This window comes from Perca fluviatilis, chromosome 21 (genome assembly GCF_010015445.1).
Source record: "Perca fluviatilis chromosome 21, GENO_Pfluv_1.0, whole genome shotgun sequence".
Classification (NCBI taxonomy): Eukaryota; Metazoa; Chordata; class Actinopteri; order Perciformes; family Percidae; genus Perca; species Perca fluviatilis.
Window position 1 is genome coordinate 1609109 of NC_053132.1, and position 12500 is coordinate 1621608.

Genomic DNA, 12500 nt, shown 5'->3' on the forward strand with positions numbered 1-12500 from the left:
AATAAGATCAGAATCTGCATTTTTCCTTTTAAAAATGTATCCATCGCTGTTGCAGGCTTACATCGATGATCTCGGCCCTACTGCTTACATCCTGTCACAGCCACCAGGTGGCAGTAATTCTATGGTCTTAAATGAACAAGGTCTTTGGTGCGCTATACTGCCACCTACTGACACAGAATAGTATTTCATTTCTCTGCCAGTCATCACATTGCAGGCACAGATGCACAACAATGGCAAATTATTTGCAGTAACTCAATAAAAAAATTTGTTGGACCGATTAAGTAAAATCTGATAATTTCCCATGGCACACAGGACGATTTCTCACGGCACACTGGTGTGGTTGAAAATCACTGTGTTAAGGAACACTCATTCTGCAGAAATTATTGTTGCTGCCCAAGCCGGTGCAATTATTGGCAGGGATGCAAAATGTGGGCACAACATCAGCAAAGCAAGCTGTGGTCATGGCCGGGGGATGTGCCGCTGCTACCGGGCGCGGCGCTCTCCGTGTCCCGCTGGAGCTCCGACTGCAGGTTGAGGTCGGCAGCGATCTTTCTGGCGATAGCAATGTGGCCACGCTGGCCGATCCCCACTGGTGACGGTCCGTCTGCGGCTGCAGGACCTGGAGCTCACTGCCAGTGTTTCAGTTTGACTGTTAAAAAGTGTTTAGATAATTAAAAGATTCTCCTCTTGGTGATGAGAAAGAGAACATATGTGAAGTTATAGAGACAGACTCCAGAGGTTGTAATCACTGAGTTGTGGTTGTGATGGAAAATGAACCCGAGGAAAAAAAAGAAAAGTATACGAGCAGCTGTCATTGTGTTCATGCAAATATCAATCTACACATTTGTGAATATTTTTTCTGTGACTTCACGTTCAGATCACAGGTGTGTGAATATTTTAACATACAAGTTCAGATTTTTTGTTCTCAAAGTTCTCACAATTTGCACCATATTTACCTTCATAGAGTAAAGCCCTAGAGGGTGGAGTAAGGTCCTAGGGAGTGGAGTAATGTCCTAGGGAGGGGACTAAGGTCCTAGAGGGTAGAGTAAGGTCCTAGGGAGTGGACTAAGGTCCTAGGGAGGGGACTAAGGTCCTAGGGAGGGGACTAAGGTCCTAGAGAGTGGAGTAAGGTCCTAGAGAGTGGACTAAGGTCCTAAGGGGTGGAGTAAGGTCTTAGGGAGTGGAGTAAGGTCCTAGAGGGTGGAGTAAGGTCCTAGGGAGGGGACTAAGGTCCTAGAGGGTGGACTAAGGTTCTAGGGGGTGGAGTAAGGTCTTAGGGAGTGGAGTAAGGTCCTAGAGGGTGGAGTAAGGTCCTAGAGAGTGGAGTAAGGTCTAGAGAGTGGAGTAAAGTCCTAGAGGGTGGAGTAAGGTTCTAGGGAGGTGGAGTAAAGTCCTAGAGGGTGGAGTGAAGTCTTAGAGAGTGGAGTAAGGTCCTAGAGAGTGGAGTAAGGTCCTAGGGAGTGGAGTAAGGTCCTAGAGGGTGGAGTAAGGTCCTAGGGAGTGGAGTAAGGTCCTAGGGAGTGGAGTAAGGTCTTAGGGAGTGGAGTAAGGTCCTAGAGAGTGGAGTAAGGTCCTAGGGTGTGGAGTAATGTCCTAGGGAGTGGAGTAAGGTCCTAGAGAGTGGAGTAAGGTCCTAGGGTGTGGAGTAAGGTCCTAGGGGGTGGAGTAAGGTCCTAGGGAGGGGACTAAGGTCCTAGAGGGTGGACTAAGGTTCTAGGGGGTGGAGTAAGGTCTTAGGGAGTGGAGTAAGGTCCTAGAGGGTGGAGTAAGGTCCTAGAGAGTGGAGTAAGGTCTAGAGAGTGGAGTAAAGTCCTAGAGGGTGGAGTAAGGTTCTAGGGAGTGGAGTAAAGTCCTAGAGGGTGGAGTGAAGTCTTAGAGAGTGGAGTAAGGTCCTAGAGAGTGGAGTAAGGTCCTAGGGGGTGGAGTAAGGTCCTAGAGGGTGGAGTAAGGTCCTAGGGGTGGAGTAAGGTCCTAGGGAGTGGAGTAAGGTCCTAGGGAGTGGAGTAAGGTCCTAGAGAGTGGAGTAAGGTCCTAGGGTGTGGAGTAATGTCCTAGGGAGTGGAGTAAGGTCCTAGAGAGTGGAGTAAGGTCCTAGGGTGTGGAGTAAGGTCCTAGGGTGTGGAGTAAGGTCCTAGAGAGTGGAGTAAGGTCCTAGGGTGTGGAGTAAGGTCCTAGAGGGTAGAGTGAAGTCTTAGAGAGTGGAGTAAGGTCCTAGAGGGTGGACTAAGGTCCTAGAGGGTGGAGTAAGTCCTAGAGAGTGGAGTAAAGTCCTAGAAGGTGGGGTAAGGTCCTAGAGGGTGGAGTAAGGTCCTAGGGAGTGGAGTAAGGTCCTAGGGAGGGGACTAAGGTCGTAGAGAGTGGGTAAGGTCCTAGAGGGTAGAGTAAGGTCCTAGAGGGTAGAGTAAGGTCCTAGGGAGTGGAGTAAGGTCCTAGGGAGGGGACTAAGGTCCTAGAGAGTGGAGTAAGGTCCTAGAGAGTGGACTAAGGTCCTAAGGGGTGGGGTAAGGTCTTAGGGAGTGGAGTAAGGTCCTAGAGGGTGGAGTAAGGTCCTAGAGAGTGGAGTAAGGTCCTAGGGAGTGGCGTAAGGTCCTAGAGGGTGGAGTAAGGTCCTAGAGGGTGGAAGTAAGGTCCTAGAGAGTGGGTAAGGTCCTAGGGAGTGGAGTAAGGTCTTGAGGTAAGGTCTTAGGGAGTGGAGTAAGGTCCTAGAGAGTGGGAGAAGGGTCCTAGGGTGTGGAGTAATGTCCTAGGGGTGGAGTAAGGTCCTAGAGAGTGGAGTAAGGTCCTAGGGTGTGGAGGTAAGGTCCTAGGGTGTGGAAAGGGTCCTAGAGAGTGGAGTAAGGTCCTAGGGTGTGGAGTAAGGTCCTAGAGGGTAGAGTGAAGTCTTAGAGAGTGGAGTAAGGTCCTAGAGGGTGGACTAAGGTCCTAGAGGGGTGGAGTAAGTCCTAGAGAGTGGAGTAAAGTCCTAGAGGGTGGGGTAAGGTCCTAGAGAGGGGTGAAGTAAGGTCCTAGGAGGGTGGAGTAAGGTCCTAGGGAAGGGGACTAAGTCGTAGAGAGGGTAGAGTAAGGTCCTAGAGGGTAGAGTAAGGTCCTAGAGGGTAGAGTAAGGTCCTAGAGGGTAGAGTAAGGTCCTAGGGAGTGGACTAAGGTCCTAGGGAGGGGACTAAGGTCCTAGAGAGTGGAGTAAGGTCCTAGAGAGTGGACTAAGGTCCTAAGGGGTGGAGTAAGGTCCTAGGGAGTGGAGTAAGGTCCTAGAGGGTGGAGTAAGGTCCTAGAGAGTGGAGTAAGGTCCTAGGGAGTGGCGTAAGGTCCTAGAGGGTGGAGTAAGGTCCTAGAGGGTGGAGTAAGGTCCTAGAGAGTGGACTAAGGTCCTAGGGAGGGGACTAAGGTCCTAGAGGGTGGACGAAAGGTTCCTAGGGGTGGAGTAAGGTCTTAGGGAGTGGAGTAAGGTCCTAGAGGGTGGAGTAAGGTCCTAGAGAGTGGAGTAAGGTCCTAGAGAGTGGAGTAAAGTCCTAGAGGGTGGAGTAAGGTTCTAGGGAGTGGAGTAAAGTCCTAGAGGGTGGAGTGAAGTCTTAGAGAGTGGAGTAAGGTCCTAGAGAGTGGAGTAAGGTCCTAGAGAGTGGAGTAAGGTCCTAGGGTGTGGAGTAAGGTCCTAGAGGGTGGAGTAAGGTCCTAGGGAGTGGCGTAAGGTCCTAGAGGGTGGAGTAAGGTCCTAGAGGGTGGAGTAAGGTCCTAGGGAGTGGAGTAAGGTCCTAGAGGGTGGAGTAAGGTCCTAGGGAGTGGGTAAGGTCTTAGGCAGTGGAGTAAGGTCTTAGGGAGTGGAGTAAGGTCCTAGAGAGTGGAGTAAGGTCCTAGAGAGTGGAGTAAGGTCCTAGGGAGTGGAGTAAGGTTCTAGAGAGTGGAGTAAGGTCCTAGAGGGTGGAGTAAGGTCCTAGGGGGTGGAGTAAGGTCCTAGAGAGTGGAGTAAGGTCCTAGGGTGTGGAGTAAGGTCCTAGGGAGTGGAGTAAGGTCCTAGAGAGTGGAGTAAGGTCCTAGGGTGTGGAGTAAGGTCCTAGAGGGTAGAGTGAAGTCTTAGAGAGTGGAGTAAGGTCCTAGAGGGTGGAGTAAGTCCTAGAGGGGTGGAGTAAGGTCCTAGGGAGTGGAGTAAGGTCCTAGAGGGTGGAGTAAGGTCCTAGGGAGTGGAGTAAGGTCCTAGGGAGTGGAGTAAGGTCCTAGAGGGTGGAGTAAGGTCCTAGAGGGTAGAGTGAAGTCTTAGAGGGTGGAGTAAGGTCCTAGAGGGTGGAGTAAGGTCCTAGGGAGTGGAGTAAGGTCCTAGAGGGTGGAGTAAGGTCCTAGGGAGTGGAGTAAGGTCCTAGGGAGTGGAGTAAGGTCCTAGAGGGTGGAGTAAGGTCCTAGAGGGTAGAGTGAAGTCTTAGAGGGTGGAGTAAGGTCCTAGAGGGTGGAGTAAGGTCCAGTTCCAGAGAGTTGAATAGAGCAAAACAGTTAGCCTAGCTTAGCACAAAGACTAAGCTAGGCTAACCCCCCACAGGATCCTGTCCCTCTACCTGAAGCCCCTCCCCCTGGAAGTGGCGTGCAGAGTCTGGGACCTTTTCTTCCGGGATGGCGAGGAGTTCCTGTTCAGGACGGCTCTGGGGATCCTGAAGCTGCATCAGGACGTCCTGCTGCACATGGACCTCATCAGCACCGGTGACTACTCACTCAGCGGCCAATCAGCTTTCAGCATCAGACACTCAGCGGCCAATCAGCTTTCAGCATCAGACACACAGCGGCCAATCAGCTTTCAGCATCAGACACACAGCGGCCAATCAGCTTTCAGCATCAGACACTCAGCGGCCAATCAGCTTTCAGCATCAGACACACAGTGGCCAATCAGCTTTCAGCATCAGACACACAGCGGCCAATCAGCTTTCAGACACTCAGCGGCCAATCAGCTTTCAGACACTCAGCGGCCAATCAGGTTTCAGACACTCAGTGGCCAATCAGCTTTCAGTATCAGACACACAGTGGCCAATCAGCTTTCAGACACTCAGCGGCCAATCAGCTTTCAGACACTCAGCGGCCAATCAGCTTTCAGACACACAGCGGCCAATCAGCTTTCAGACACACAGCAGCCAATCAGCTTTCAGACGCATCAGACACTCAGCAGCCAATCAGCTTTCAGACACTCAGCGGCCAATCAGCTTTCAGACACTCAGCGGCCAATCAGCTTTCAGACACTCAGCGGCCAATCAGCTTTCAGCATCAGACACTTAGACTCTACGTTAGCCAACTAGCCCGCTCGGCTGAAGTCTCTGCGTTGTGTTCAAGTGCTAATTTTTGGAGAACTGAAACTTTTCTCTTCCAGCTCAGTTCCTGTCCCGCCCCCCTGATGAGGAGCTGCTCTCTGATAGGCTGTTCTCCTGCATCTCGGCCACGCCCATGCTGAGCGGGAACAGGACCTGGAGTCAGGTGAGTCAGCACATGCACGCACAGAGACACGCACACGCACACACACACACACACACACACACAGACACACACACACACACACACACACACACAGACACACACACACACACACACACACACACACACACGCATAACACACACACACACACACACACGCAGACAGACACACACACACACACACACAGACATACAGACACACAGAAACACACACACACACAGACACACACACACAGACACACAGAGACACACACACACAGACGCAGACACACACACACACACACACACAGACACACACACACACACACACACACACACACACAGACACAGAGACACACACACACAGACGCACACACACACACACACACACACACGCACACACACACACAGACGCGCACACACACACACACACACACACAGACACACACACAGACACACACAGACACACACACACACACACACACACACAGCGCATACACACACACACACACACACGCAGACAGACACACACACACACACACACACACACACACAGACATACAGACACACAGAAAAAACACACACACAGACACACACACACACACACACACACACACACACACACACAGGCGAACGCACACACACACACACACACACACACACACACACACACACACACACACAGACACAGACACACACAGACACACACACACACACCCCCAGAGACTGATCTAAAATGAAACTACTTGTGTTTTTCTATCTCAGGTCTTTTCTTCGTGGAGCGACTCGGAGACGAACAGCTGATCTGAAGTCAGTTTTATTTATTAGTGTGTGGTTGAAGTAGAGCTGGGCGATAAGGAGAAAATCAGGTACCCCGATATTCTTGACCAAATACTTCGATATTGTGACGATATTGTAGGGTTGACAGTTGGTACTTTCACAAAATACTTTTTGCAATGAGACTTTAGATAAATAATCTGTGTATAGAGATTGTTTTCCAGCGATATACTGAATATAAATACTGTGATGTTAAAACAAATCTGCAACTGTTCAAATGATATTCACTCAAAAACTGATTTTGTAAGAAAATTGAGTTAGTATGTGCTTGGTTTTATCAATTCAGACAACGCTATTGTATATCACGATGTCTTGATATGTGATTTCATCGCCATATGTTTCCATTTAATTATGGCCCAGCCCTATGTTGAAGCTTAGTTCGCCTGTTTGTGTGAAAGGAGTCAAACCTCTCTGAACTGTCCCTTTTATTTATTATTTTTGGGGCTTTTCCACCTTTAATGGACAGGACAAGTGAGAAAGGGGAGAGCGAGAGAGAGGGAGGGAGGGAGGGAGGGGGGGAGACATGCAGGAAATCATCACAGGTTGGAGTCTAACCCTGGACCTCTGCATCAAGGCATAGACCTCGTAATATAGGCTATGTGCGGCTGCTCTACCCACTGAGCCAACCCGGCCACCAAACTGTCCCTTTAAGAACCAGAAACATCTCCCCTTCCTCCCTCCCTCCATCCCTCCCTTCCTTTCTCCCTCCCTCCTTTCCTTTCCTTTCCTTTCCTTCCTTCCTTCCTTCCTTCCTTCCTTCCTTCCTTCCTTCCTTCCTTCCTTCCTTCCTTTCTCCCTCCCTTCCTTCCTCCCTCCCTTCCTTCCTTCCTTCCTTCCTTTCTTCCTCCCTTCCTCCCTCCCCTTTATTTATTTATTTATTTATTTATATATATATATATATATATATATATATATATATATATATATATATATATATATATATATGTATATGTATAAGCGTGATTTTAATCTCCCAGAAATGATCAGGACGATCCAGAATGTGTTTGTGTGTGAGGTGAAGGTGTTTTAATTGTTTAAAGTCTGCTTAGGACTTAGTTCCTGCAGAATAACTGATGTTAATCTGTTAATTCATAAGAAATCAAAAACCGCTCATCATCTCCAATAATCAAACTGTAATAACTCTGAACTTTGTGTATTTTAACTATAAGTTATGCCACTATTTTAGTGTTTTAATAACGACATGTTGACCAAACAGACTGTCTGTATCTACACTTTATATTCCCTTTGTTGTACTACATTAAACTCTGACTTTATATTAATAAAAACGGTGCTGTCACTAGTTTTGTGTAATTTAACCTCCCGCCGCTGGGGGCGCTGTTCGGACCAGAGGACCCGTATGTATGAGTGTTTCCGGGTCGTGTGTGTGACCCCGGGTCTCCAGTCAACACGCGTGTAGCAACAAACTGCTCCTTTTCCACCAGAGCACCCCGATAATCCTCCTCACACACACCCGGGAGGGTCGAACAAACTCCGGACTAACTTCGCGCAGTGAGACCGAGTTTCTGCAGCCATGGGTCCGGTAAGTTCACACCGGAGAACCGGAACATTTTCACGTTAACGTAGCTCACATGTTACTGTAAACTGACGGATTCTGGTCCCAAGATCTCTCTGAGAAAACTGGCTTTAAAACGGCTCTTTTACCCGAGCTGGCCCTGGGGTTTCTGTACGGTCTGGAACCAGACTCCATGGAGAAAACAGCCGATTTAAGGTTAACGGAGATAGCCACTGTGATGGACATGGACCCGAGCTGACCCTGGGCTACCTTTACGGTCTGGAACCAGACTCCATGGAGAAAACAGCCGGTTTAAGGTTAACGGAGATAGCCACTGTGATGGACATGGACCCGAGCTGACCCTGGGCTATCTTTACGGTCTGGAACCAGACTCCATGGAGAAAACAGCCGGTTTAAGGTTCCTGTGTTTACCCGAGCTGACCCTGGGGTTTCTGTACGGTCTGGAACCAGACTCCATGGAGAAAACAGCCGGTTTAAGGTTCCTGTGTTTACCCGAGCTGACCCTGGGCTACCTTTACGGTCTGGAACCAGACTCCATGGAGAAAACAGCCGGTTTAAGGTTCCTGTGTTTACCCGAGCTGACCCTGGGCTGTCTCTACGGTCTAATAACTGGAGAAGATTGATAATAAAACACATTTAGTTTAGTTTGTTTTATTCTTTTATGAACCAAGACTTTCAAAATAAGAGACCAAACGTTTCTGGACAGAAAGACTCAGATTATATTTATATAGTATATATAATATAGATAGTGTGTGTGTGTGTGTGTGTGTGTGTGTGTGTGTGTGTGTGTGTGTGTGTGTATATGTGTGTGTGTAATGTATAATATATATCGTGTGTGTGTATATGTGTGTGTATATGTATATATATATATCTCAAATTAATTCAGATTTGTAAACAAACCAATGTTTGCTCCTTTCTTCCCTCTACCTTGTCTTCCCTCTCCTCCCCTCTCCCTCTCCTCCCCCTTCCTCCTCCCCTCCTCCCTCCCTCCCTCTCTCCCTCCCTCTCCCTCCCTCCCTCCCTCCTCTCCTCCCTCCTCCCTCCCTCCTCTCTCCTCTCCTCCCCTCCCCTCCTCCTCTCCTCCCTCTCCCCATCTCCTCCCTTCCTCCCTCCCTCCTCTCCTCTCCTCCATCCTTCCTCCCTCCCTCCCTCTCCTCCTCCCTCCTCTCCCTCTCCCCTCTCCCTCCCCTCCCCTCCCCCATCTCCTCCTTCCTCCCCCCCTCCCTCCCCTCTCCTCCTCCATCCCTCCCCCTCTCTCTCCTCCCTCCTCCCTCTCCTCTCCTCTTCCTCCCTCCCTCCCCTCCCTCCCTCCTCCCTCTCCCTCCCTCTCTCTCCTCCTCCTCTCCTCCCTCTCTCCCTCCTCCTCCCTCCCTCCCTCCCTCCTCCCTCTCCTCCCTCTTCTTCCTCTCCTCTCCTCTCCTCTCTTCTTCCTCTCCTCTCCTCTCCTCCCTCCTCTCATCTCCTCCCTCCCTCTCCTCTCCTCTCCTCTCCTCCCTTTTTCTCCCCTTTCCCTTCTTTCTTTTCCTCTTTCCTGACTAATAATATGATGATAATAATAATAATGATGATGATGATGTAATGATGATGATGTAATGATGATGATGATGGTGATGACATCATGTGTTCCTCGCTGTAGCCGCGCTCTAAGAAGCGCCGCCCGACCTTCCGGCGCCTGCTGAAGACGAGCGGGGTTAAGCTGGAGAACAAGCTGAAGAACCGGACGCTGAAGCAGCAGAACGTCGCCAAGAAGCAGCGCAAAGAGCACAAGAAGCTCCGCGCCGCGGTGAAGGACGCCGCCATCAGGACGCCACGCCCGCTGGAGACGTACCGCAACAGGCCTGGTGAGCAAAGCAAACGCTCCTTAACTTAGGAGACAGGCAGGAACAGACCTGGTGAGCAAAGCAAACACACCTTAACTCAGGAGACAGGCAGGAACAGGCCTGGTGAGCAAAGCAAACACACCTTAACTTAGGAGACAGGCAGGAACAGACCTGGTGAGCAAAGCAAACACACCTTAACTTAGGAGACAGGCAGGAACAGACCTGGTGAGCAAAGCAAACGCTCCTTAACTCAGGAGACAGACGGGAACAGACCTGGTGAGCAAAGCAAACGCTCCTTAACTCAGGAGACAGGCAGGAACAGACCTGGTGAGCAAAGCAAACGCTCCTTAACTTAGGAGACAGACCTGGTGAGGAAAACAAACACACCTTAACTTAGGAGACAGACGGGAACAGACCTGGTGAGCAAAGCAAACGCTCCTTAACTTAGGAGACAGACCTGGTGAGCAAAGCAAACGCTCCTTAACTTAGGAGACAGACGGGAACAGACCTGGTGAGCAAAGCAAACGCTCCTTAACTTAGGAGACAGACAGGAACAGACCTGGTGAGCAAAGCAAACACGCCTTAACTTAGGAGACAGACCTGGTGAGCAAAGCAAACGCTCCTTAACTTAGGGGACAGGCAGGAACAGACCTGGTGAGGAAAACAAACACACCTTAACTTAGGAGGCAGACGGGAACAGACCTGGTGAGGAAAACAAACGCACCTTAACTTAGGAGACAGACGGGAACAGACCTAGTGAGCAAAACAAACGCTCCTTAACTTAGGAGACAGACAGGAACAGACCTGGTGAGCAAAACAAACGCACCTTAACTTAGGAGACAGACGGGAACAGACCTAGTGAGCAAACAAACGCTCCTTAACTTAGGAGACAGACAGGAACAGACCTGTACTTACTGCCTGACCTGCTGCTGTGAGTGTATTAAAGGGACTGCGTCCCCCAGAATGCACTGCCTGACATGCTGCTGTGTGTTGTGAGTGTATTAAAGGGACTGCGTCCCCCAGAATGCACTGCCTGACATGCTGCTGTGTGTTGTGAGTGTATTAAAGGGACTGCGTCCCCCAGAATGCACTGCCTGACATGCTGCTGTGTGTTGTGAGTGTATTAAAGGGACTGCGTCCCCCAGAATGCACTGCCTGACATGCTGCTGTGTGTTGTGAGTGTATTAAAGGGACTGCGTCCCCCAGAATGCACTGCCTGACATGCTGCTGTGTGTCTAACAGAGGAAGAGAAAGAAGAGGAGTTTTTGGAGACTCTGCCGACAGACATGATGGAGGAAGACGACGTGCAGCAGATGACCGCCATGGCTCGCCAGGCGTCCTTCATCACCAGAGACCTGTCGGCATCACACACACACACACACACACACACACACACACAGCATCCCCAGAAACCTGTCGGCATGGTAACTACACACACAAACATTAGTTTTCTGTTTTTGTTGATTTTTCTGACTTTTTTTATCTCTCTTTTAAATTTACACTTTGTGTGTCTGTGTGTGTGTCTGTGTGTGTGTCTGTGTGTGTGTCTGTGTGTGTGTCTCTCTATATGTGTGTGTGTGTCTCTGTGTGTGTCTCTCTCTATATGTGTGTATGTGTGTGTGTGTGTGTGTGTGTGTCTCTGTGTGTGTGTGTGTGTGTCTCTGTGTGTCTCTGTTTGTGTGTGTGTGTGTGTGTGTGTCTCTGTGTGTGTGTGTGTGTGTGTGTTCTCTGTGTGTGTGTGTTCTGTGTCTCTGTCTTTGTGTATCTGTGTGTGTGTATCTGTGTGTGTCTCTGTGTTTGTGTGTGTGTGTGTGTGTCTCTGTGTGTGTGTGTGTGTCTCTGTGTGCGTGTGTATATCTGTGTGTGTGTGTGTGTATATCTGTGTGTGTGTGTGTGTGTGTGTGTATATCTGTTGTGTGTGTGTGTGTGTCTCTCTCTATATTGTGTGTGTGTGTCTCTCTGTGTGTGTGTTTGTGTGTGTCTCTCTGTGTGTGTGTGTGTTCTCTGTGTGTTTGTGTGTCTGTGTGTGTGTGTGTGTGTGTGTCTCTGTGTGTGTGTGTGTGTGTGTGTTTCTCTCGTGTGTGTGTGTGTCTGTGTCTCTGTCTTTGTGTATCTGTGTGTGTCTCTGTGTGTGTGTGTGTATATCTGTGTGTGTGTGTGTGTATATATCTGTGTGTGTGTGTGTGTTTCCAGTGGCCCGGTGCATGGTGGGAAGAAGCGGAGCTCTGACGCTGTTCGGAGTTACGAGAAAGTTCCCAGAAAGATGGTTCGGACGGAGGAGAAGGAGGTGATCCACCTGCTGCCCATCAAGGACCAGAGAGGGGTGGTCCCACAGAGCTTTGAGAGAGGTATGACTCAGCAAAAACACTTAGCATGACTCCGCAAAAACACTTAGCATGACTCAGCAAAAACACTTAGCATTACGACTCAGCAAAAACACTTGGTATAACTCAGCAAAAACACTTAGTATGACTCAGCAAAAACACTCATTCGACTCAGCAAAAACACTTAGGTACGACGGACTCGGCAAAAACACTTATGTATGACTCAGCAAAAAAACATAGTGCGACTCAGCAATAACACTTAGTATGACTCAGGAATAACACTTAGCATGACTCAGCAAAACACTTAGTATGACTCAGCAAAAACATTTCCTGTAACAGTTTTCCCTGTCTGTGTCCCGCGTCTTTAGGAGACTAATATTGTGTTATTCTCTGTGCTGGCGTCCCAAATCTAGCATTACCATAGCAACATGTCCTGACTGATGGTTTGATGTCATGTTCTGTCAACAAAACCACAACAAAAGACAAACATTTGTTGTTGTCTGTTTGGACTCAAAAACAAACAGACCTAATGATAGTTTTGTGTCTTTTGGTTTCAAAAGATAT

General features: G+C 49.3%; 2 protein-coding genes across 8 annotated transcripts in view; both read left to right on the plus strand.

Annotated features, from left to right (window-relative positions):
• LOC120550774 (TBC1 domain family member 12-like) overlaps window positions 1-6972 on the plus strand; it is a 21600-nt gene extending 14628 nt beyond the window's left edge. For 5 of the 7 annotated variants that reach the window (XM_039787608.1, XM_039787611.1, XM_039787613.1 and 2 more), the window contains 3 exons: window positions 4526-4683; window positions 5342-5445; window positions 6187-6972. In XM_039787608.1, coding sequence (XP_039643542.1) covers window positions 4526-4683; window positions 5342-5445; window positions 6187-6225 — 301 coding nt within the window. In that variant the 3' untranslated portion in view covers window positions 6226-6972. Of the gene's footprint in view, window positions 1-4525; window positions 4684-5341; window positions 5446-6186 lie in introns of those variants that run through there. The other 2 variants (XM_039787614.1, XR_005637782.1) reach the window with 2 other exon arrangements.
• Window positions 6973-7613: 641 nt separating this feature from the next.
• The window catches only part of noc3l (NOC3-like DNA replication regulator), a 19414-nt gene continuing 14527 nt past the window's right edge, over window positions 7614-12500 (plus strand). The window contains exons 1-4 of the mRNA XM_039789059.1: window positions 7614-7798; window positions 9429-9633; window positions 10855-10977; window positions 11805-11960. Of these exons, the coding sequence (XP_039644993.1) occupies window positions 7790-7798; window positions 9429-9633; window positions 10855-10977; window positions 11805-11960 (493 nt within the window). The 5' untranslated portion in view covers window positions 7614-7789. The remainder of the gene's footprint in view (window positions 7799-9428; window positions 9634-10854; window positions 10978-11804; window positions 11961-12500) is intronic.